The sequence below is a fragment of the Bufo bufo genome, chromosome 6 (assembly GCF_905171765.1).
Source record: "Bufo bufo chromosome 6, aBufBuf1.1, whole genome shotgun sequence".
NCBI classification, from domain to species: Eukaryota; Metazoa; Chordata; class Amphibia; order Anura; family Bufonidae; genus Bufo; species Bufo bufo.
Window position 1 is genome coordinate 36034834 of NC_053394.1, and position 26959 is coordinate 36061792.

The following is a 26959-nucleotide window of genomic DNA, read 5'->3' on the forward strand; positions in this document are numbered from 1 at the left end:
AGCTTGTTCTCTATCCCTTCTATGACCTCTACTAAATGATTCTTAGGGGTACTGCTACACATAGTGGGTCTGCTGCAGATTTTCCACTGCCATTTTTCTGAAGCAGCAAAATATGCGTCAAATGGTATGCATTTTGTTGCACAAAAACTCAGTAGGTTCGCTGCAAATACATCTAAATCAATCATTTAAAAATGGCTCCAAAGTTGTCTGTAGCCTTTAAAGTAGGTCTGTCATCATGCCCTATATTGTCCACTCAATGTATAAGACTATGTACTACGGATTCTGAGCTCCCTCTAGTGGTGGCTGTCGGCAGGTAACTTGTATATTCCTATACAAGTGATTTGGACTTATGTATCAGACATTTCCAGGAAATTTGGCGACTTTAGAATTTTGAGAAATTTGCTCACCTCTAATTGTGACATTTAGTACATGTCTCTAAATGTCACAATTAGAGATGAGCAAATTTCTCAAAATTCTAAAGTCGCCAAATTGCCTGGAAGCGTCTGATACATAAGTCCAAATCACTTGTATAGGAATATACTTGAAAAGTTACCTGTTATCTGCCGACAGCCACCACTAGAGGGAGCTCAGAATCCGTAGTACATAGTCTTATACATTGAGATGATTTATAAGACAGACTCAGTAAACTCCCTGTAGTTGTGGCTGCTGGTAGCCAGAATGTTTTCTTTACATCTATAACTATGCAGCAAAAAAACAAAAGCAAAGCTCTTACCGCTATAAAGATATATTGAGAAATTAATCAGCACACTTTCCTGGATCTAAAAATTAAACAATGATTGATAAAAAGTGGAGATTCCCTTTAAATGAGGCAGCACGGTCATATTAAAGATCTACTTTAAACCCATTTTATCTCATAAAACCAATGCAAAAAGGTTCACATGGAGGAAATTTGTTGCTGAAGTTTCTGTGGTTGAAAACCATGCATATGCTACAGAAACAACCCTAGTCAGATGTACAGAAAATGTTTTCAGATTCAGAAATTTCTGCAACAAATCTCCCTCGTGTGAACATATTGGTAATTCTGCTTCCTAATCTAAAATCACAGCATTCCACATCTTCAGGTTTCATAAATACATGTATAAGGATTGATGTGGTACAGGCTCAGACACCACAGTTTGGTGCAATTGTTTAGCAATTTTTGGAAAAGACTTACAATTCTTTAATTTTCTTTTTCAGGGCCGGACCTGGAGGCACTGACACCGCCATGATGGAGCCAACACAATGGCAGAATGGATTTTTTAAGCAGCTTGTTGGAAAACAAATGTTTCACTTGCAAAACTGTCTGGCTGATTGAAATGGATGCACAATTAATTTTAGGGAAAAGGTTGTTTTCTGTAAAATCATGCTGCAGCCTAAAAAACGCAGCGACCCCCAACCCTCTGTCCCAGCCCTGATCCTGGTTTGGGCTAAAAAAAAAAAAAAAAGCCTGCATCACAGTGCTTAAAAAGCTGCAATGTGTAACCAAGCCTATAAACTGATCTAGAACTGATTTACAATCAGTTTGATGCGGTTGTAAAAAAGACACAAAACTAAAAAAAGAGCAGTAAAAAAGACCCTAGTGTGAGATCACGCTCACCTGTTTCTGTAATTCTCATAGCCTTAAATGTACATAGCACACATACATGCTGTCACCTCTTCACTTTATGCAATTGAAGAGAAGACCACGGCACTTTAGTTGCTGTTTTGTCAAATGCTTTTTTTTTTTTATTATTATTAGAAAAATTTTTAGATTTTTTTCATCCATCCAGAAAATAATATTTAGCCACTGGCCAACGTTTCGGTCAACAATAGACCTTGATCACGGCCTTAGTCATGGTGCTTGTAGTATGGCTGGAAGCCATCCAGCCATACTACAAACACCATGACTAAGGCCGTGATCAAGGTCTATCGTTGACCGAAACGTTGGCCAGTGGCTAAATATTATTTTCTGGATGGATGAAAAAAATCTAAAAAGTTTTCTAATAATAATAAAAATAAACATTTGACGAAACAGCAACTAGAGTGCCGTGGTCTTCACTTCAATTGCATGAACTTTATATACCACTGAGCACCACCTTCATCACAGAGGTGGGCCGTTCAAGTCTCTCCTCACACCTCTCCACTTTAAACATCACCTGCATGTTACTGCCACCAGTCACCCCCATTATCTTGACAGATAGGCATCTCAGAAGTACAACCCCCTTCTATCAGGATTATATGGTCTACCCTAAGGGTCCATTCACACGTCCGTTTTTTCTTTCCTGATCTGTTCCGTTTTTTCTGGAACAGATCTGGACCAGATCTGGACCCATTCATTTTCAATGGGTCCTGGAAAAAAACGGACAGCACAATGTGTGCTGTCCATTTTCGTTGTTCCGTTCCGCATGTCCGTTTAAATATAAAACATGTCCTATTCTTTTCCTGAAAAATCGGATCCTGGTACAATACAAAGTCAATGGATCCGCAAAAAACGGAAGACATTCGTTTTATACGGAATCCGTTCCTGGAAATTACATTTAAATTTTTTTTTTATTTTTTTTTTAAAAAGAAATCCAAACAACTTTATTTGCTTATTGAAATTTATACATGTTTCCGTTTTTTGCGGATCCGCAAAAAACGGATGACATACGGATGACATACGAAAACATTTTCAGGAACAACGGATCCGCAAAAAACGGACCGAAAATCGGATTATAGAAAAATACTGACGTGTGAATGTAGCCTAAGAAACGGTGTCTCCAGGAATGATTTAACATGGCCGCCAGCAACCTGTACTAGAATGTGAACAGGACTGGTTGCCTCCACTTGCAGGGGGGTGAGGGTGCAGGTCCTCACTACACTGCTCTACTATAGATGGTAATGATGTGATCCTGTCTACAATATGCCATCATGGCTGAGCAGCCAAACAGGAACGCTCAACAGAATGAAGTATATTAAAGTGCTAGAGTGTAGTGTGCAGTGAGGCCCCGCCACCTCACCCCGCCAGGCTGCTCTGCAAGTTTTAGACCTATTTATGAAGTGCAAAAAATAAATAAAAAGAGTAATCCACTGTCCTTACTTGATGAGAAGTTTGACTTAGTGGGTTCTGTAAAGTTTGACAATAGTGCCTAGTCAAAGACCAGATTCGTCACCCAGCGTGAGCCATTGTGATAAATTTGATTCATTGTTAGACTGCCTACACTGTAGACCAGATTAGTAAACCTATAGATTTTTTTTGTAGTGTTTTTGTCACTTTTGAGGCTGATGTTTTCGTTTTGTTTTTCAAAACCCAGCATTCTCTATGTATGGCATTTCTCTCATTCAGTTGACCATAGACTCCTCTATAGGAAACGATAAAACTTCCTTAAAAATACACGTGTTAATAATTTGAAAAAGCAACACAAAAAAAGCTTCAATTGCTATAAATTGCATGGTGTTTTTTTACTTTACGAAAACAGCTGTCACAAAAAATGTGGATGAAGGAAGCCTGAGTCTTGTCTACAGATGATATAAGTCCTTACCGTCCTCATAGTTTTTCAGATAGTCATCAGGGCCAGGTCCTCTATTCTTGGCCGGGTTCTTGATGTTTTGAAACTGTAAGAAATCAGTCCTCCTGCCACCAAACCTCAGGTAAGCAGGAGCCAGACCACGGGCGAGTGTCACGAGCCTTTTGGAGCTAGGAAGAAGTAGAAAACACATTATAATAACATCACATATTCCATATATATATAACGTAGCATAACATTTACAGTAAAATAACATCGAATACAAACATAGCAGACAAGGAACAAGTTTAAGATTTGTTACTGCACAGAGTGGACATGGGGTGAAATGGCTGTAAGCCACGTATCTGTAACTTAAGGTGATAAGAATCTGAGAATGCGCCATACGATTTGATCTGAACCAGGCAATCTGTAACAAGCAAATATTCAAGATAAAATCTAAGTACTGTAGGATCTACTATAGGAGTGCAGAGGTTGTGGTGGCCCCTAAAGTGGCCCTAAAGGTCATATGAGGAGACTAGTATTATAGGTGGGAGGCCTTGTTATATTTTGGGGTCCAGAAGGTTCATGGTTTTTTTTTTTTACATCTTTTTATTAGTTATGCATCTGATAAACATATTACATGTTGGACAATCCCTTCTTATTAGAAGAGTCCCTTGGCAGTAAGCTGATTGCAAAGTTTCCCCCAGTGATCATAGTAACATAGTAACATAGTAACATAGTAACATAGTACATAAGGCCGAAAAAAGACATTTGTCCATCCAGTTCGGCCTGTCATCCTACAAGTTGATCCAGAGGAAGGCAAAAAAACCCTGTGAGGTAGAAGCCAATTTTCCTCACTTTAGGGGAATAAAAAATTCCTTCCCGACTCCAATCAGGCAATCAGAATAACTCCCTGGATCAACGACCCCTCTCTAGTAGCTATAGCCTGTAATATTATTACACTCCAGAAATACATCCAGGCCCCTCAGTTGCGATATTTGTGAAAACCTGGCAGTAAGTGTTCAATGTCTTTGCAATGAAACATCACACAGTCCCCATTGAAATCAATAGCTTTTCTGTGTAATGTAGGACTGGGCCTCCACATCGAAAGATTCTCCAGGAAACCTCTTCCGTTAATGCAGAATACCATAATTGGGTATATAAAAATGGGCTTTCTAAACTGGATATGGATCCAACACTCAAAACCAGAGGGGCAGAGTTCGGGAGGGTCTATTAGTGAAGACACTTCACCGGATAAGTAACGTCCTCGGATATTTGGCAGCTAATTACCATAGAGTGCATGAATGAATAAACATTTTTGGGTATGTCTAATTTTCATCATCCCATGCATTTTCGGATGCATTTCTTTTTGCTTTTTGTATTATGCTGAGACACAGATCCAAACAGATACTTCAAATGATATCAAGTTTAGTGAAATTTCCAATGACTGGTTTGGACCTACAGTAGCCGTGTAGAACCATTGTGAGATACAGACATAAAATGCTTCTGCTGTAGCTTGGTTTGTATTTTCATTTGTCTTTTCTTGCATATGGAGGACACAAATAATGATCTATAATATCTATCTCAAACGAATATAAAATATGAACCGAGAATATAAATATGAATCAATATTACAGGTCCCTTTATTTCACACTCCACTGACTTCTGTGGGGAGACTATAAGGCATCTGATCGAGCATTCGTTATATACAATGATGTAAAAGGCTACGTTCACACTTGCCTTGTTAATTCCGGTAGAGGACTTGGCGTGTCATTGTTTTATCACATTTACATTACTAGAAAACTAGGACATATATGTAAAGCACACATTTACCCATAAAGGTGATTATGGCATAGTAGATTTAAAGGGACAGCAACAAAGTATCACTAAAGAAGAAAGACAATTATTTTAGGTAATGCTATGATTTTGCTGTCAGTGGGGTTACATTGTTTTTTCTCATCACGTACGGCAGAAATCAATCTCATTTTCACTGATGTCAAAGGGAAAATGATGACCAGATAACACCTGTCCCAGATGTGTGTAATGTTTTTTCAACATGCAAAATATTATCCCCATAGATTTATTCTATTACGGTACTTGAGGTCATTTGCACTAAAGAGTGAAGTCACCTGGAGCTTTAGGTCAAACTTTCTGCAACAATGAAATTTGTACAACCAGGAACTGACGTATATGACATTAACAGGATAGATAGATAGATAGATAGATAGATAGATAGATAGATAGATAGATAGATAGATAGATAGATAAGAAAGAAAACAGAGTATAACTGAATACAATGATAGATAGATAGATAGATAGATAGATAGATAGATAGATAGATATGAGATAGAGAGATAGATATGAAGGAATATGATAGAAAGAAAGAAAACAATGAATGACTGAATCTGATTGATAGATCTATTATTTATTTATCTGTTTTCTATCTATTTACCTATTCTATCTATCATTATCTACCTTACATCTATCTCAGATCTATGCCATACCAATCTGATTTATTTCATGAATAAAATGATAGATAGATAGATATGAGATAGATAGATAGATAGATAGATAGATAGATAGATAGATAGATAGATAGATAGATAGATAGAAAATAGAGATAGATAGATAGATAGATAGATAGATATGGGATAGATATGAGATAGATATGAGAATAGATAGATAGATAGATAATAGAATAGATAATAGATAGATAGATAGATAGATAGATAGATAGATAGATAGATAGATAGATAGATAGATAGATATGGGATAGATACTCTCAATCTGAGTCAACTTGACTTTAGTGGTGCAGCAATAACAATATCCATAGGCTGGGTTCACATATATTAGTTTTATGCCAAACACAACTGATGACATGTTTGTGCGCTTTAATGCAGCGGTGTGGCATCCTCTGTCTGAAAGAGTCAGACAGTAAAATACTACATGCTACGTTTTTCTTTTCAACGCATGGAAGCATCCTGTGTTACTATCGATGCAGTATGTTTCAGGAGATCTGTGTGATCTCTGGTGTAGGGACCTGGTCCAGTCTGCAAACAATCCAGGGGGAAAAAAACTATGGCTAAGATCTGTTAGACTGAAACGCGGTGGGTGCGTTACCGCCTTACTTGTGGAGATGTATTTTTATATGAAACCAAATAAAGATTAAAGAAATGTATTTCCATCTCAGTGCTGGACGACTATTCCTTTTTTTTCCCTGTTAAAACCGATGCGCCAGATGCCAAACATGAATCCATAAAAACCATGGGATCAGTTCAGTTTCTCCACTGTGCTGGACTGCTGGGTGTATGGGAACACAGCCATGGACCACAGATCTCAAGAGAAAAAATAAAACATAGCAAAGGCACCAGCCGGCAGTTTCTTGCTGTACTGGCTACTGTACTTCGTACTAGTGATGAGCGGCAGGGGCTATATTGGAATTCGCAATATTTCACAAATATTTTGTAGAATATTCGTCATATATTCACGAATTTCACGAATTTGAGATTATTTTATTAAATGCAAAAAATCGGCAATGTAAAAATTGCGTAATGCGAATTCGTAACGCGAAATACAGGCGTGGGTCACTTTGGCTACATTTTTCCAGCTGGTATAAGTTTCCTGAGACTGGAGAAAATGGTTAGAACATTAGAATAGCTTTATATGCAGATAGAGTCAAGTGCTCCAATGTATTCGCGATTGCGCTAATCGGCAGTGATTAGAATATTTTTTCGCACTACGTGCAACTTCACGTTTTAGCAGATTACTGATTGGTGCACTAAGTATTGTTGTGAACTTGACATTGCTTCCTTCTCATTGGCCCACAAGCAAGAAGCAGAGAGGAATCATGTGTTCAGGTGGAAAGAAATGCAGAATATTCGATATGAAGAATACATAGCACTATATTCTAAATATTCGCGATAAAAATTTGCTATTGGAATACTCGCACTCAACACTACTTGGTACTGACTGTAACACTATCACAGAAATATCGAAGTATCTACGTGTCATGTAAATGTGTAGAACATAGAGTTACTAATTGTAACATTCTGTAAATTGAACCTACCATCATATATACTGTCAGGTCTAATCTGATTGGTTAGAAAAGAGAAGGGGATGAAATATGGTGTTACTAATCGTCACTATGGCGGGAATTTATCATAGACCAGGGTTTTACCTTGGTCTGTGATCTTCCCTGCGCTGCTGGAAGATTCGCCTAATTTATGTCGGGGCGCGCACATTCTGGCAGTCCGTGCTCCTTAACTGAAATCTTCAGTCTTCAGTCTTCTTTTATGCCAGAAACTTGTGTTGTTTTTTTTTACTTGTATAGAAAAAGAGGAAACCACAGTGTCTGGAGAGGTCATTCTTTTTCGGTCACCCATTCGAAACGCTTCGACTACACATCACGTATACTCGTTTAGCCAAAACGTTCCACTTGGCTACTATTTTTTGTTGATGGCTGAGGAGCAGAGCTTCCTTCAAACAGTTCTGTATCTGTGCCACGCTAACTTTTCTAGCTTGCTGCCAATATATCTATAGGCGCCTATGTTTTAGGTACCATCCAGCACTTTCTGGTAGTTAGGATAGCTTTTACAAATAAGCCATAATTCTTATCAGTTTTCATCAGGTTTTTTTTTTGTTAGCTTGGTTATACGTATTGTATTTAGGTAAGTTAAAAAAAAAAACATAAAAGGTCCATGAACAGATCCCAACCATTTCTTTAGGACTGAACTGATGATAAGGACTGAATGCACTTTTTTCATCAGTTTCGGTTCTATAGATGGGATCCAGGTTTTCCCAGGACCATAAACAATTGATATAAAACCCCAGTGTGAATGCAGCTGGATGCAAACTTTGGACCCTATTAAAAAAAAAAAGTCTTCATTGAAGTGATTATCCAATATACACAAATAGGGTCTAATAAGTGGTGTCTATATAATTGTCTATGTAATATTTATCTAATATCTATATTTTCTGCATCTATTATGCCTAATATTTATCTAATTGGTATCTATCTATCTAATATCTATTATGCATCTCATCTTTATCTACATTCATTATGTTAATTGATCACATGATTTAAACGCTGTCACTGGAAGTATTGCATTGCTTGAGAAAAGTCTCATGGTTGGACTAATAAAGAATAAAGAGTGAATTTTTTTATTGGAATTTCTGGAGTAGATAGTTTACCAGTGACTTTGCATCTAGGTTTTATTTGCTGCCACACACTAGATGGGTGAAATCTAGAGTAATATATCTGTAGGTATATCTATACCGTATATCTATCTATCTATCTCCCATGCATTTATTTATGTATCTACATATCCTACTATACAACTATGTCATATATATATATATATATATATATCTCCGTGTATCTCCTATTTATCTATATATCCATTTATATATCTATTTCCTGTCTGTCATCTATTTTTCTATCTAATATCTATCTCCTATTTATCTATCTATACATCTATAAATGCATTATCTATCTATCTATCTATCTATCTATCTATCTTTGCTTGACAAAGGCTTCAATGAGATGAGCTGAAACGTTGCATGGGGTGAAAAGGAGATCCACTTTTTCCACTTTACACCGGAGTGCTGCCTTTTTGAATTTTGTGTTTTTATCTATCTATTATCTATTATCTCATATCTATCATCTATCTATCTAAAAATGCAAACAGGCAGCACTCTCAGATAAAAGAAAAATAAAAAAATATGTATTCACCCACGTGGATGCGACGTTTCGACGGCTCAAGGTTGAGCCGTCGAAACGTCGCGTCCACGTGGGTGAATAAACTTTTTTCATTTTTCTATGATCTGTTTGCATTTTTACCTTTCGGGAAATAGTCTATTCCCTTTGGGCTTGCACCTCATTTGTTTTTGTTTTGATATTTGATTCTGATGCTGCCCCTTTTCCGCGTTTTTTTATTTTTTTATCTATCTATCTAGCAAAAATGTTATATAGTACGAATGGCACCGCACGTCGCAAGAGCAAAAGGGTGCCAGCGGATGTTGAAGCGATCCAATCTCCAAAAAAACGCAGAAAATAAAAATATTCCACGGCACTCCAGAGAAGTAAAATAAAGGTGACTTTTAATTCACTAACGCAACGTTTCGGTCCTCACACTGGAAGAGTAATAGTAATATCACTGCTTGAGGAAGGTTCCAGTGTGCGGACCGAAACGTTGCGTTAATGAATTAAAAGTCACATTTATTTTACTTCTCTGGAGTGCCGTGGAATATTTTTAATATCTATCTATCCTCATATGTCTCAGCTATCTATCTATATACCTATCTAATATCCATCTGTTATTTATGCATATATCTAATATCTGTCTATCTCCAATTTAATTATCTATCTGTCTGTCTGTCTCATATCTATCTATCTATCTATCTCATATCTATCTATCTATCTATTATCTATCTATCTATCTATCTAATATCTATCTATCTATCTATCTATCTGTCTATCTATCTCATATCTATCTATCTATCTATCTATCTATCTATCCTCATATGTCTCAGCTATCTATATACCTATCTAATATCCATCTGTTATTTATGCATATATCATATATCTAATATCCATCTATCGCCTATCTATCTGTCTATATATTTATCTTGTATCCAAGTATATCCAGTCTACTTATGTATCAGTTTATCTGGGATTTACATACATACAAAATCTCCATGACCTGCATTGCTAATCCTTTTATGAGAAAAAGTTAAAAAGTCCAATGTAGAAATGTTACCTATATACAATTTTTAAAAGAATAAACTAGAAGTCAACTACCAATAAAACTGCCTCATGTGATCTGCCCATCACTCACATGGACACACACATAAAGGAGCGAGGAGAAGATTTGCAGGCACAGCTCAGTCCTTCAGGTCTAAGTCATGGATCTTATTAGATGAAGGAATTCTGCTGATGCCTTCGGAGCAGCGTGCAGGTTCCAGTAATGGCTCACATCACAGACTTGCAGAGTGAACACATTCTGCTGCCTGTATGGTTTTATATACCAGAGGATCTTTAATGATCAAAGTGGCTTTAAACTGGTTTTACAGTTCACATGTTTTGTGCAGTTGCCTCAGAAACTACAGTGGAGAGATTTTGGCTTCTAATATTTATTTGTGGAGCCAGAGAAAAGACAGGATCTTAGAGTTATGAGGAGCCTGAGCAGTCTGAGGAAGGTTCTCATGCTCTCTGTACTACTACTCTGCTCATCCAGCACCAGATGGACCCAACACTTCTGTGGCCCCTGTCCCCTCACTGTCATCTTCCCTGCAAAGTTACAAGATGCCTAATTGCTGCTTATGTGCAAGCAGAAGGGTTCTTTTCAGTCATCATAACTGATAAATTTCTGAAATGCTTTTTACATTGCAAACATGTGCATCTTAATGGGAACCAGTTCTGCTCTCCATTAGAGCATGCTTTACAAAAAAAAAAAAAAAAGTAAGGAAAAAAAAATGGTTTAGAAATGGAGTATCGATTTCATAGCATGACATGAACCATGCAGCATTATTACACTAAGCCTTGTGGGGGCTTACCTCAGAAAGTCCAGCCAGCCATCACGGATGATAGAGGGGTCCAGCTGAACAGAGAGGAAGTTCTCACTCACAGTCCTGATGGGGGTTTTGGTGTTGACATCAAGGAGAATCAATGTCCTTCCTTTCACACCTGAGGACCTGGAGACAGGGAACAGTTTCCTATCCCCAATTTGAGGGGAACCTGAGCCCCTGGGAATCCTGGTGATCAATAAGGTGAGCATCAGGTAGACCTCCAGAGGATGGGAGCAGGGGGGCATCAGGAGCATGGCGCAGCAGGAGAAGGAACCCTTTGATCTCCCTGGTCTTGCTCACACTCTGATATCCTGGTCAGGAGGAGGCTCACTGGGAAACTAATTGCCCTTATCTCAAGTGCATGTCACTGAGCCCTTTTTTTGCTATGTTTTGGTGCTGCTGGAGGGGAAACCCACGCCCCTGACCAGCCTTCAAGCAGCTTGGGCCAAGAGTCCCAGTCACCCAGCGCCGCCCATTTAAGAGATTCCGGCTGCAGGCTCATCTGCTTGGGCTGCTGAAAGGTAAGGTGGATCCTTAACCCCTCGTGTGCCGGAGTCCAGTGCAGCAGGGTGCAAATAGCCTCATGCTAGCTGCAAGAAATACCAAATGCGGCACCTTGAGGAGATGTAATGCACGGATTAGGTTTTGTACATCATGAGCTTTACTCTAGCTGTGCTCATAGATGTACTCGTTATTGTATATATTGTATACCTCCTTGTGGGGGCTGCTCCAGGTCTATTATATAGAGACATGTGGACTATACTATGTGCATGACCTGGTAAATGTGCTGACTGTGTGCAATCCCTGGTGAGTGTGCCCTGTGCCTGCTATGGTGAGTGTGCCCTGTGCCTGCTATGGTGAGTTTGCAAGTCCTGGTGAGTGTACTCTGTGCAAGCCCTGGTGAGGGTGCCCTGTGCAAGCCCTGGTGAGGGTGCCCTGTGCCTGCTATGGTATATGTGCTCTGTGCATGCTATGGTATATGTGCTCTGTGCAAGCCCTGGTGAGTGTGCCCTGTGCCTGCTATGGTATATGTGCTCTGTGCATGCTATGGTATATGTGCTCTGTGCATGCTATGGTATATGTGCTCCGTGCATGCTATGGTATATGTGCTCTGTGCATGCTATGGTATATGTGCTCTGTGCAAGCCCTGGTGAGTGTGCCCTGTGCCTGCTATGGTATATGTGCTCTGTGCATGCTATGGTATATGTGCTCTGTGCATGCTATGGTATATGTGCTCTGTGCAAGCCCTGGTGAGGGTGCCCTGTGCCTGCTATGGTATATGTGATCTGTGCCTGCCCTGGTGAGTGTCCTGTGTGCAAGCCCTAGTGAATGCGCTGAATGCATGTCATGGTGAGTGTGCCCTGTGCAAGCCTTGGTGAGTGTGCTGTGATCATGCCATGGTAATGTTTCAAGTCCTGGTGAGTGTGCTCTGTGCGTTCTCTGGTGAGGGTGCCCTGTGCCTGCTATGGTATATGTGCTCTGTGCCTGCCCTGGTGAGTGTCCTGTGTGCAAGCCCTAGTGAATGCGCTGAATGCATGTCATGGTGAGTGTGCTGTGATCATGCCATGGTAATGTTTCAAGTCCTGGTGAGTGTGCTCTGTGCGTTCCCTGGTGAGGGTACCCTGTGCATGCTATGGTATATGTGCTCTGTGCATGCCATGGTGAGTGTGCCTTCCTTCAGCACTTGTAGATCCTGTGTAGTTCATCTTTACACTCTGCGACTCTTACCATTGCAGGATAGTTTATGGTTTTACTGATTCCTGCTGCCTTCTCCTGCCTATGTCGCATGCCTTCTCCTATGTCGCATGCCTTCTCCTGCCTATGTCGCATTCCTTGTACATGGGAGACAGTCTATCGCGCATTTCTGTACGAGGCAAGAAACCGACTCTTTATCCAAAGAAATAATCAGAGAATATATTCCTCTGAATATAGATTGTATTCACCTCATGCCCATTGATAGCAGAGACAAGGCATTATGTGAAGGGTAGATAATAGGGAGATAATATCTAAGTATTTCAGTATATCGGAATGTCCTAACCTAAAAAGGTATTGTCCTATGCACACATAATATCAGCCTAGTACCTACAATGATGATCCCAAAAATATATCAGTTTTATGTTCCATTGAGGAGTCATAACTCCTACTGGTCGGCTTGTTAGTAGATACCATGGGCTGCATTATACTGATATTCCCCAGTGTAAATGGAAGGGCTTGTGTGGCTAAAACAGCAATTGCCGGGCATTTAAGAGGACACACTGCACCTATAGTCACATTGTGTTATTTCAATATGTGCAAAAAATCTGTTTCTCTACTTAATGTGTGTGATTAATATTTAGTTATCGATTAAATAAGCATTGCATGCTTAGATAGGATAGATAGATAATGGATAGATAGATAATGGATAGATAGATATTAGATGGATAATGGATAGATATTAGATAGATATGAGATAGATAGATAGATAGATAGATAGATAGATAGATAGATAGATAGATAGATAATAGATAGATAGATAGATATGCGAAGTCCTTACCGTTATTCAATGACATAAAGGAATGATCCGTAAATTAAAAATGCAAATATAGGAACATGTATAAACAGATAAAATAATATCTGATGTATTTCGGTTCTTAGTTATTTAATTTCCTCATATATACAGGTAACATTTTAATAAGTAAAAATATACATTACCTTGATAGATAGATAGATATGGATAGATAGATAGATATGAGATAGATAGATAGATATCTAGATAGATAGATAGATAGATAGATAGATAGATAGATATGAGATATCTAGATAGATAATAGATAGATAGATAGATAGATAGATAGATAGATAGAACGAACATAGAAAGATAATAGATTAAAATACCACCCTATAATATAGATACATTATGCAGAGTAGATCTACCACCCAGACACATTATCTGCTCGCTCTCCTCCTCAGTCCATGGCTGATGTCAGTGATTATTCTGCTGGTCCGGCAGTCCTCGGCACCAGGTGCAGACAGTATACAGGGACTGCTCCACTGAGGCTCAGTCTGTCATCGGGCACAGCTCTCTGTTTACATGGGACTGCGGGTAAATTCCACAAGTTCTGCTCTGTTACATTTATCCTATAATAACTCCGGACACTTCTGAATGACCTGAGGCTTATCCCCCACTATACACAAGCCCCTGCTGAGACCTCCACTACTGACCCCAGACTGCACTTCTCATCTTATGTTTAATGTACAGAACATCAAATTAAGAATAGATGATTATGGGGATTCTTACTGTGTTTAAAGAATATAAAAGCCGCATGATTAATGGAAGCAAATCTACAGAATATCTAGTGCAATGTATATGTGTGTATATATATCTTTAAATCTTTGTGTTATATAATATATGTATATATATATACACACACACACACACTGTATGTATATATATATATATATATATATATATATAAAAACAAAAACGTATATACACAAATATGCGGTATATATACAAATACGGTACTTATTATTATTTTTAATAATAATAATAGATGTAGAATTAGAACATAATGAATATGATACTAATCATATGATAGAACTCATAGAGCATTATACAGAAGTATTTATGACCTCACTGATCTCTATAGCATCCCCTGGTTACCATATGAATAAGGTAATTGATGGGAACCATGGCACATGCCAACCACACTTTCTGAATGCCCTGAAGATGTCTTGAATAAACAGTTGAAGATTGATAGGTATGGTTCACTATGTGTACAATCTACAGCTTCACCACTATACTGGGTGATACCTTGGCCTCCCTAATAGTGCAGGTCAGGCAATCATCTGTAGTGATGGAAGTGATGTATTTCAGATCTCAGTGATCTCATATATGTGGATGTGGAGGCTGTGTCATGTTATTTCGCTTTGTCTTGATGATCCATGTACAATGTACAGTACTGAGCAGAGTAACTGATCTTCCAGACCCATAGAAGTTTGGGATCTCAGTGCTGTAGGGACCCACCTGGTCAATCACTTCAAGGCTTAACAGCGCCACCTGCTGTTCACTGTGGAAATGGCAGGAGATGCTAAAAAGTGGAGAAGCATTTCTATATCATTACAGAATACATTTCACAGAAAGCCTTTCATTATTTCAGACTCATAATCACATCATTAAATACAAAGATCTGTACAGACAGTTGCAGCTTTCAAAGGTGACCATAAAGGCTGTAGGTGGTAGCTGTGCAGCCGGTGTTGCTGCCCAGTCCTCAGCCCTGGTAGCTGTACAGCCTGTGGTGCTGCCAAGTCCTCATCCCTGGTAGCTGTGCAGCCTGTGGTGCTGCCCAGTCCTCAGCCCTGGTAGCTGTGCAGCCTGTGGTGCTGCCCAGTCCTCAGCCCTGGTAGCTGTGCAGCCTGTGGTGCTGCCAAGTCCTCAGCCCTGGGAGCTGTAAAGCCTGTGGTGCTGCCCAGTCCTCAGCCCTGGTAGCTGTGCAGCCTGTGGTGCTGCCCAGTCCTCAGCCCTGGTAGCTGTGCAGCCTGTGGTGCTGCCCAGTCCTCAGCCCTGGTAGCTGTGCAGCCTGTGGTGCTGCCCAGTCCTCAGCCCTGGTAGCTGTGCAGCCTGTGGTGCTGCCCAGTCCTCAGCCCTGGTAGCTGTGCAGCCTGTGGTGCTGCCCAGTCCTCAGCCCTGGTAGCTGTGCAGCCTGTGGTTCTGCCCAGTCCTCTGCCCTGGTAGTTGTGCAGCCTGTGGTGCTGCCCAGTCCTCAGCCCTGGGAGCTGTAAAGCCTGTGGTGCTGCCCAGTCCTCAGCCCTGGTAGCTGTGCAGCCTGTGGTGCTGCCCAGTCCTCAGCCCTGGTAGCTGTGCAGCCTGTGGTGCTGCCCAGTCCTCATCCCTGGTAGCTGTGCAGCCTGTGGTGCTGCCCAGTCCTCTGCCCTGGTAGCTGTGCAGCCTGTGGTGCTGCCCAGTCCTCAGCTCTGGTAGCTGTGCAGCCTGTGGTGCTGCCCAGTCCTCAGCCCTGGGAGCTGTGCAGCCTGTGGTGCTGCCCAGTCCTCAGCTCTGGTAGCTGTGCAGCCTGTGGTGCTGCCCAGTCCTCATCCCTGGTAGCTGTGCAGCCTGTGGTGCTGCCCAGTCCTCTGCCCTGGTAGCTGTGCAGCCTGTGGTGCTGCCCAGTCCTCAGCTCTGGTAGCTGTGCAGCCTGTGGTGCTGCCCAGTCCTCAGCCCTGGGAGCTGCATGCATTTGGTTCTGGCAATGAAAAGCAATTAGCACAAAAAATCCTGGGGAAAAGAGAGAAAATGTTTCCCTTTCCTGGATTTTCAGCTTCAAAAGGAGACCCCTAACTGTGACCAGTGTCTGGGATCCCCACAGCATCCAGACCTCTCATCTGCACACTGTCCACTTAACTCTTTCACCACAAGTCACAGTTCAGACCATATGCAAGCAATAAGTGATTATCTGTACCTGTATTAATAATGAATGTATGCAACTAAAGAGTGATCCTTCTTTATTCTATATACAGGTCTGCACCAGTTATCTATCTATCTATCTATCTATCTATCTATCTATCTATCTATTTATCTATCTATCTATCTATCTATCTATCTATCTATCTATCTATCTATTTATTATCTATCTATCTATCTATCTATCTCATATCTATCTATCTATCTATCTATCTATCTATCTATCTATCTATCTATCTCTCTATCTATCTCATATCTATCTATCTATTATCTATCTATCTCATATCTATCTATCTATCTATCTATCTATCTCATATCTATCTATCTATCTATCTATCTATCTATCTATCTATCTATCTATCTATCTATCTATCTATCTATCTATCTCATATCTATCTATCTTAAATAGATAGATATGATATATATGGATATAACTGTAGCCATAGCAGCCACAGCACTTGCTATGGGGCCCAAGTCTGGGGTGGGGGGGCTGCTATCATGTGCAAGAACATTGTACCTTATAGTGGGGAATAACAATATAGCTTTTTTTGCTATAATGTTGGTTTTCTGATATATGGTACTATTATACATAGCTTTAATTATTGCTACTTATGATGCTGTTTTTATTTATTTTTACATTAGTTGGTGGGAGCCCCATCTTATTTTGCTGTGAGACCCTATGAATTATGGTTATGCCCCCCGATGAGATAGATAGATTTGATCTAGATCGATATGTAGATGTTTTTTTGTTTTGTTTTTTCATTTTGTGTAGAACTGATCCAGACTGATTGTGTAAAATAATATCATATCAGTTTACATCAGTTTTTCATTCAGTGTTTTTTTTTTATCTGGTTCTGTTTCCAAAACACAAAGGGGAGATTTATCATAGACCAGACTTTTAGGCTAGGGCTACAGGGCAACAGATGTCGCGCAACTTCTTGTCGCTCAAAAGTCACGCGACAATTTTATAATGATAGTCTATGGTGTCGCACTGCGACATGTGACATGCCGTGACTGCGATACAACAGTTGCAAAAAATCCATCCAAGATTAACCACCCAGGTGCTGCGTCAATATCAACTGCAGCATCTGAGTAGTCAGACAGAGGGAGGGAGCTCCCTCCATCCTCCAATCACTTGCTATCACAACCTGGAAGGCTCCCATGCCTGTGGCATAACTCAACAGGCAGCCTGTCAGTATCTCATAGACTGCAACAGTACAGAAACGTTTGGCAGATAGCACATTCAAGTCTGCAAAGAGCTCATGCACACGACCATAGCCTGTTTTGCAGTCCACAAATTGCGGATCTGCAAAGCACAGATACCACTTGTGTGTTTCGTATTTTGCGGAACGGAACATCTGGGCCATAATAAAACTGTCCTATCCTTTTCCATAATGTGGACAATTTTTATAATTTTATCTATACCGTATATTTGCAGGTGCCATGGGACGGACAAACGGATGCCGTGTGCTGTCTGCATCTTTTGCGGTTCCACTGAAGTGAATGGGTTCGCCGCATTCAACCCACAAAAAATTTGGATTGGATGCAGACAAAAAATAAGTTTGTGTGCATGAGCCCTTAGGGGGCTAAAAATGACAATAAAAGAAGTAAAAAAAAAAAAAAATGCAAAAACCCCCCCACAAAAATATTAACAATGCAAGCCACCTACTTTCCCAATATTAAATATAAAATAAATAATTTAAAAAATAAACATCATTTGTATCACATCACTGCATCCTAAAATGTCCACACTATTAAAATATAAAAATATGTATCATGTGTGATGAATGCCAAAACACACACAAAAAAGGGTGATTTGCTTATATTTTGCAACCTCGCCTCCCTCAAAAAAAATTGAATAAAAGTGAACAAAAAGTCATATATACCTTAAAAAAAACAATAAAAACTACAAGGCGCACTGCAAAAAAAAAAAAGAAAGAAAAAAGCAAGCTCTCACACAGCTTAATGGATGTAAATATATTTAAAAAATTGGGTGTCAGAACATGGCAATGCAAAGAAAAAAAATGTTTTTCAAAGGTTTTTGTATTTTAAAACATAACCAAAACTATATAAATTTAGTAGCGCTGTAATTTATTTATTTTATGCACTTATATAGCGCTACTATATTCCGCAGAGCTTTACAGACATTAGCAACCAACTGTCCCCAATGGGGCTCACAATCTAAGGTCCCTATGAGTATGTCTTTGGAGTCATACCGACCCACAGGATAAGGCCGTCATGTAATTTATAGTGCACAGTAAACCCCGTTAAAACAAAACCCAAACCTTGGTGTAATTGCGTTTTTTTGTTTTGTTTTTTTCCAGTTTTTTTTTCCAGTACCAGCTAAATGGTGCCATTAAAAAAATACAACTTGTCCTGCAAAAAACAAGCTGTTATACAACAATGGGAGCATAAAACAAAAACAAAAAAAATGTGGCTCTTGGAGAGAAGGAAACGACGAAAAAAAAAAAAAGTGTCCTGAAAGGGTTAAACTTGACATTTGATATTCCTTTATTTATAGACAATAAATCACATCATCCCTGTGTAACTAAAGCAGCCATTATCTTGGCAGACTATTAAAAGTGTATGTTCTTGCTTTGTAAAGCCTTGTAATCTGCATGGTGAAGGCCGCCCCCTGAAGCTGGATTCATGTTCATGTAAACAGGGAGCTTTCGTGAACACAGATAGGTCCACAGGCTGACGAGTATCCTCTGGGGTGTCTTCTGTGCAGAAAGGTTTGAAAAGCGTATTCCTATCTCCAACCTTATTTATCCAAACACTATAGATAGGAGAAAGGATATATAACAGATGCATCAGCCGCCCAGTCCCCATCACACACAGAACACGCCAGGTGATAAGGGGGTATCCACACTAGGACTTGTTTTATGACATACGTTTTGACAGATCCCGCTCATCATCAGCTGCTATCAGTTCAGCTAGAATCTAAAAACCTTTATTCCCCCCCCCCCCCACACACACACACACACACACACACTCCAGTTTTCTGGTGTAAAAAAGTAGCAAACCTGAAGTGTGCGACTTTTTAAATGCTAATGTGAATAAATTAAGGTGCACATGGCGTTTCTATGCCCCCCTCGCCATTTTCCCGGCAGGTCCAGCATACTTATCTTCTTTTGTGGCAGTTTTTTTGGTGTAAAATCTACAACAGTTCAGAGCTTGCATAGATTTTATTTTAGGTGCACAAACTGCCAGAGGGTGCACCTAATTTATCATAAATTAGGTGTATCTTCTAGCAGTGCAGGGGTAATCATAGACCGGTGTAAAAGTCTGGTCGATGATAAATCTCCCCTTCATATTTTGGAAGCAGAACCAGTCAAAAGAACACTGAATGGTAACTATTATCTATTATTTTTAAAGGATCTAAAAAATACATGCTATGAAGCTATGGTCTCCAACCTGTGGCTCTCTAGCTTGTGTGAAACTCGTTCTAGTTGGAGAGCTATAGGTTGCTAAAGCGCTGCACAAAAAATGCAAAAAGAAAAACGTACAAAAAAAGGATAATAGTATGGACATGCCCTAAAGCTGTATTCTGTCCTACTGTCTCCATCCCTTCAAGATTGTAAGCCGTCTCAGGCAGGGTCTTCTCTCTCTCTCTCTCTACAGTCTGTCACTTGGTCACTTTATGCTTATTGTATTTGTTATTGTATGTTATTTTGTACTGTGTATGAACCCATTTTCATATGTACAGCACCCTGGAACTCATGGCTTCTAAAAATAAATAAATAAATAAATAATTAAAATAATGATAATTATTATTATTTTGCTTTTGAGACACATAATCCTGCTAAACATGGTGATACATGGGGTGGTACATCACTCAATTGTAAAGGATTCAGTCCCATGTAACAGGCGTGTCACCAGCTCTGGGCATTGGCGGCACAAGCCCTGGATTTCCGACCCAATGCCTGGATCCCTGCCGACCGCCATGTTCAACTGCATCGGCGCCCTCAGAATGCAGATGTAGGTGAATACACTGATGGAGCGGCGCGCTGTCACCTCCCTGCTCCGCTGCTCTGTCTCATAGGTTACAGGCCACTTAAAAGGCTATGTACACCTTCGGAGGCAATTTTTGTTTATTATTGTATATTTTCATTTGGCCTTTATTAAAAATATTGAGCCATTCTGTCACAAAGGGTTAACTGTTTTTCAAACCATGTGGCTGGTACTTTCACTTGGTGCTGGTCATCTAATAAACCTTATCTCTAAACTACTAAGGGGTCATAAACACTTATTTAAGGGCTCTTTCACACCTGCGTTATTGTCTTCCGGCATAGAGTTCCGTCGTCGGGGCTCTATGCCGGAAGAATCCTGATCAGGATTATCCTAATGCATTCTGAATGGAGAGTAATCCGTTCAGGATGCATCAGGATGTCTTCAGTTCCGGTACGGAACGTTTGTTGGCCGGAGAAAATACCGCAGCATGCTGCGCTTTTTGCTCCGGCCAAAAATCCGGAACACTTGCCGCAAGGCCGGATCCGGAATTAATGCCCATTGGAAGGCATTGATCCGGATCCGGCCTTAAGCTAAACGTCGTTTCGGCGCATTGCCGGAGCCGACATTTAGCTTTTTCAGAGTGGTTACCATGGCTGCCGGGACGCTAAAGTCCTGACAGCCATGGTAAGTGTAGCGGGGAGCGGGGGAGCAGTGTACTTACCGTCCGTGCGGCTCCCCGGGCGCTCCAGAGTGACGTCAGGGCGCCCCAAGCGCATGGATCACGTGATCGCATGGATCACGTCATCCATGCGCATGGGGCGCTCTGACGTCATTCTGGAGCGCCCCGGGAGCCGCACGGACTGTAAGTATACCGCTCCCCCGCTCCCCGCTCCTACTATGGCAACCAGGACTTTAATAGCGTCCTGGGTGCCATAGTAACACTGAAAGCATTTGGAAGACGGTTCCGTCTTCAAATGCTTTCAGTACACTTGCGTTTTTCCGGATCCGGAGTGTAATTCCGGCAAGTGGAGTACACGCCGGATCCGGACAACGCAAGTGTGAAAGAGGCCTTAGCCACATTCGTATCAGTAAGATAAGAACTGAGCTATAATGAGTGTTTATAAGGTCAGAGATCAGAGATAAGGAGCCCGTCAGCTCCCCAACTGACAGCATCTCAGTTGTGTAAACAAAAAAGGATTCCATATTTTTAATAAAGACCAATTGAAAAAATGATTTTTAGCTCAAAATAAGTACAATGCAATAAATAAAAAAAATGGCCCCCAAAGGTGTACATTGCCTTTATGCCTGCAGCCTATGACACCCTGTGACAGGATTCCTGCATAGCCCAGAGTGATGTCATTACATCCCGTCAGACCGTGAGGGGATCCCATCTATGTTGCACACCTGAAGAGACTGAGAGGTGAGGAAGGAGGTGAGTATGAGTTTTTTTGTGGCGCTATTTCTGTGGAGGGGATAGTAAAGGGGCACCATTACTAAGAGGGGGCACAGTAGGGGGTCACCTTCACCTAATATACGGCACTATAGCTAACTGGGTCACCATTCTAGAGTCAGGGCACTAAGGGGTACCATTCTAGGGCGAGGGCACTAAGGGGCCTTTAATACTGAGAGAGGAGGCATTATAATGGAGTAGGCACAAAGAAGGTGTGATTACATTCTGGAGGGCACTAAATTCGCCACAACCCCCACTTATGTGTAGGGACAATATTGTGAGAGAGCTGAGGCCGCACCATTACTTGTAGAGGGCACTATTAGGCCTAGTTCACACGAACGTTTTTTTTGCGGGTGTACGGGTCGTTTTTTTGTGTTCCGTATACGGTCCGTATACGGAACCATTCATTTCAATGGTTCCGCAAAAAAAACGGAATTTGTTCCGTATGCATTCCGTTTCCGTATTTCCGTTTTTCCGTTCCGTTTAAAGATAGAGCTTGTCCTATATTTGGCCGTAAATCACGGGTCGTGGCTCCATTCAAGTCAATGGGTCCGCAAAAAAAACGGAACACATACGGAAATGCATCCGTATGTCTTCCGTTTCCGTTCCGTTTTTTGCTGAACCATCTATTGAAAATGTAATGCCCAGCCCAATTTTTTCTATGTAATTACTGTACACTGTATATGCCATACGGAAAAATGGAACGGAAAAACGGAACAGAAACGGAAACACAACGGAACTCAAAAACGGAACAACGGATCCGTGAAAAACGGACCGCAAAAAACTATAAAAGCCATACGTTCGTGTGAACTAGGCCTTAGTCTGTGGGGGAATTAGTGTACGGTGTGAAATACAGATGGGACACTGCTGCCATTAGAGCCACTAAAGAGCCATTACTACTGTGTGGTGCACTAAGGAGCGCAGCAAACTATGCAGTTTGAGGCAGTGAAGATTATCTTGGGTTCCAGCAGTTAAGGCTCCATTCCCACGTCCGTATAATGGGTCCGCATCCGATCCGCAATACACTACAGACGTGGGAATGGACCCTTATTGTAAGTTGTTCTTAAATTTTTCTTAGGGTACGTCCACAAGGAACAACAAATGCAGAGGAAAATCTGCTGCTTAATATTTTGCAGCAGATCTGAAGAAAAATCTGCTAAAAAAATCTGCTTAAGTTATACGCGATTTTTGTGGCAGATGTGTTGCAGATTTCACCCTCTGGATTGCAAAGGGTGAAATCCACCGGGGGGGAGATCCTCGGCATCTCTGCAGATTTTTTTTCTTAAAATCTCATCCACATTGCTGGTACTGTAAAACGCTGCGGATCTGCAGCGTTTATGCCCTGTGTGGACATACTCTTAGCGATGCAAAACACATGCCTCTGGACTTATGCTCCTGATCTTTTTGGATCCTATCAACACCCCTGCCATGTAGATTTATATGGGCCGATACACCCAGTGTACATGCAGCAATGATGGCTGCTGTCTAAGGGCCCCTGCACACTAATGTATTTTCTTTCTCTGTCTGTTCCGTTTTTTTTGCGGACCCATTCATTTTAATGGGTCCGCAAAAAAAACTGAAGTTACCCCATGTACGTTCCGTTTCCGTATGTCCGTTCTGTATATTGTCTGCATTACAGCCAAGGATACGATTGTTCTATTAGGGGCCAGCTGTTCCGTTTTGCAAAATACGGAATGCACATGATTGTTGATGATGAGTGATTGTTACTACGATTGTTCATCCCCATACAGGTTCATTGTTCCTGGGCGGCACATCCTGTTTACAGAGGGCGATGTGCTGCCAACAGACAATGATCGGGTCACCTGACAAACAAGCAGTTTTCTCGTTTGTTGGGTGATTGGCACCAGATTTACACATTCGCTCCTTATAACTTGCCCAATAATCTGCACAAGGGACAATTTCATTGGAATTCAATTAACCTATCAGTTTGTTGCAGGCATGTGGGGGGAAACCGCACTCCAACCTGGAGGAGACCCCCATGAGCACAGAGAGAACATACAAACCTCATGCAGATGTTCTTGGTTGGATTTGAACCCAGGACACAAGTATGTTTTTACGGGTGGATGGGATTACACAACTAGGGTATTTTTTACATAATTTTTTTCAATTGTTCTCCATAGACTCTAGCGTTAAAACAGAATTAAAAGCTTTTGGCTTTCTCCTATGTGTTCTTTACATTGAGGTCACAGAGGAATGGATCAGAAAATGACAAAAAGGAATTACCCAGTCCTGTGACAGATATCATTTCTAGGAAATGCATCCAGTATATTCCAAAATGACATCCGTTTGTCATCAGGTTCTGAGTATTATGTCAAGGAATAGGAAAGGAGCCTTTTAATGGCAGCCCATTCATTTGTATGGGATGAAAACCGATGAGAATGAACCCATTTATATCAGTCCACGAAAAATAAAAAATAAATAAAACAAAGCTCAGAAATCTTCGAAAGGGCTGTCTCCACGCGGGCATATTTGCAATCCGTGTATTAGCCGGATTTTATGTACCGGAACCCGCTGTTAATGTTAATAAGTAGTGTTTAATGTCATCAGTGTTTGAAATCCACAGCAGGTACAAGTTTTGTGCATATTTGCTTTCACTTTCGCACATATTCTATGGGAGTGCATCAAAATGAAGGAAAACACATCGAATTCCATATGAAATACTGAAGCAATAATTATGACAATACTGATGATATATTATCCGGAATACGCACAGATTTCTATATGCTCATGTTAAAGTAGCCAGAGGCTGGATTCACACACAGCATTTTTTCGATCAAAAAACAACAACACTGCAGCTGCAGGGTTAGGGCTCATGCATGCGGCCGTAGCCGTTTTTGCGGTCTGCTAATCGCAGATCCTCAAAACATGGATATCGAATGCTATTTTTTCCCCACTGCTTCAGAAATGTCCTATCTTTGCCCACAAAACAGACAAGAATCGGAAATATTCGATTTTTTTTGCGGGGCCACAGAATGGACATACAAAATATTCGACTCAAATGCGCCCCCATTGAAAGGGGGGGCGCATCTGATTCGCAAAAAATGCGGACCAAAACCACGGTTGTTTGCATGAGTCCTTACTTACTTTTGTGGCACTTTGGAGGTTTTCATGGTTTTGTTTATTTCAAAATGCATCATGCTTCTTTTCCCCACAGGTTCTTCAGTAGGACTTAAAGCACACCAGAAAAAAATGCTTGTTTTAAATGTTATAAAATAAAAAATACCATGCTACTAAAAATACTTTGGGCTGAATTTTTTTTTATTTTTTTTTTACATTTGTGTGTGAAGAAACCCAAAAGCTCAGCATATGACTTGTAACTACAACTGCATCCCAAAACTTTTTGCAGATTGCTTTAATTAGCAGGGATCAACTCGATCATTTTTTTTTTCTAAAGTCCAGTAAAATGTAAAAGTAAATCCAGCCTCCTTCACTTAGGAGCAATACAGTTTTAGATTACAAAGATTTTCTCTTCTCATTTACTTTTTCAGAATAGCTTTAAAATCTATTTCCTATTTTTTGCAAGAACCACTGACAAGATAAAGCTGTTGAAGGCTAGATTTACACACAGCATTTTACAGCATTTTACACCAAGAGGCTTTATGTTTTTTTTTTTTGTTTTTGTTTTTGCTACATACTCATACTTTTTTTTGCATAATCTTTATCTTGTATACTTCAGGGTCCTTACACACACATTTGCTCTTGTAGTTTCTGTTCACTAAAAAAAGACTCCCAAAACAAATGTTTGGTTGGTGTTTTTTTTTAGGACATTATTTTCCCACAGAGAAGGAGATTAAGAATTGCCTGAAAAAAATCCATTGCTTCAAGTTGCTGCTTAAAAAAAAATATGTTAAGACACAAAAATGCCACCAATTAGAAAAATATCACCCGTGGGCAAAAAGAATTTAATATTATCCATAGACTTTCAGCAAGCATCTGGAGCTGGTATTTTTTCAGCAAAATATGCACAAAAATACAGATGCAAAAAATGTCACAAAAAATTCAATAGTGCAGAAAAAAACCACAAAATAGTGTGTGAATCCAGCCTTATACAGACATTCTTTTCAGGTATATTTCAAATTCTATAGATATTCCTAAAAGACAAATGCCTGAAAAACGCCATACTTAAAGCATCTGTAAAAAAAACTGCAAAAACGCTAAAAATGCAAAAAAGTGCTACACAAAATATGCCATGAAAAAATGCTTAGACTATATGGAATTTCATACTTCATTATCGACTGTAAAGACATCTGGACACAACAAAAAAAACTACGAAAATCGCTGACAAAAAAAAAAAAGATGAAACCGCCTTAAAAAAGTGCAAACTTTAAATGTTACAAAATAAAAAAATAAAAATAAAAAAGGGTTGTTGTTTTTTTACAAGCTCTTAGAAGGATTAAAATAAAATAAAATTCTGCTAAAACTGGACTTAACTTTTATTAAAATAGTTGCACAAAAACTGTATTAACCATTTTAGTAGATGCCTGCAGCTACCCATGTGATCACAGATATCTTTTTAAATATATATATATACATACACACACACACACATATATATATATAGATATAAATGCTGTATATATATATATATATATATATATTATATATACTGCTATAAATAGATTAGCTCATATACAGTGTCTTATACATTGGAGAAATATATACATTATATATATATGCTACAATCTTGCTGATAATTGTAATAAATGACATTGTTACTGCCTTCAAAAATCTATGGACAATAGAAAGAGGATCCATGTAAGCTAGAGGTTCATCGTCGTCCAGCCCATGTTTGCTGTTTTATGATCTTGTTATATATTCCTTTTTAGTACTTTTTGTTTTACTACAATAATAAGAAACTACACGACCTACACCAATGAACTGCTACAGTTTTATGGGAAAGTCCTAATAAATATTTCTTTGTCATAAACAGATAATATTCATCTACTATATTAAGGTCCTTAGAAAGTATTAGGAGGATTGGCAGCGGATTACAGATTAGCACAAAATCACAGTACAATGCAAGTGAATGAGATTTAACAAAAAAAACATTCACATGTAGAAATT

General features: G+C 39.9%; 1 protein-coding gene across 1 annotated transcript in view; it reads right to left on the bottom strand.

Annotated features, from left to right (window-relative positions):
* The window catches only part of HPSE2 (heparanase 2 (inactive)), a 311923-nt gene extending 300613 nt beyond the window's left edge, over positions 1–11310 (bottom strand). Inside the window, exons 1-2 of the mRNA XM_040437147.1 lie at positions 11019–11310; positions 3501–3655 (exon numbers count right to left, since the gene is read on the bottom strand). Coding sequence (XP_040293081.1) covers positions 3501–3655; positions 11019–11284 — 421 coding nt within the window. The 5' untranslated portion in view covers positions 11285–11310. The remainder of the gene's footprint in view (positions 1–3500; positions 3656–11018) is intronic.
* Between the last annotated feature and the right edge of the window lie 15649 nt (positions 11311–26959).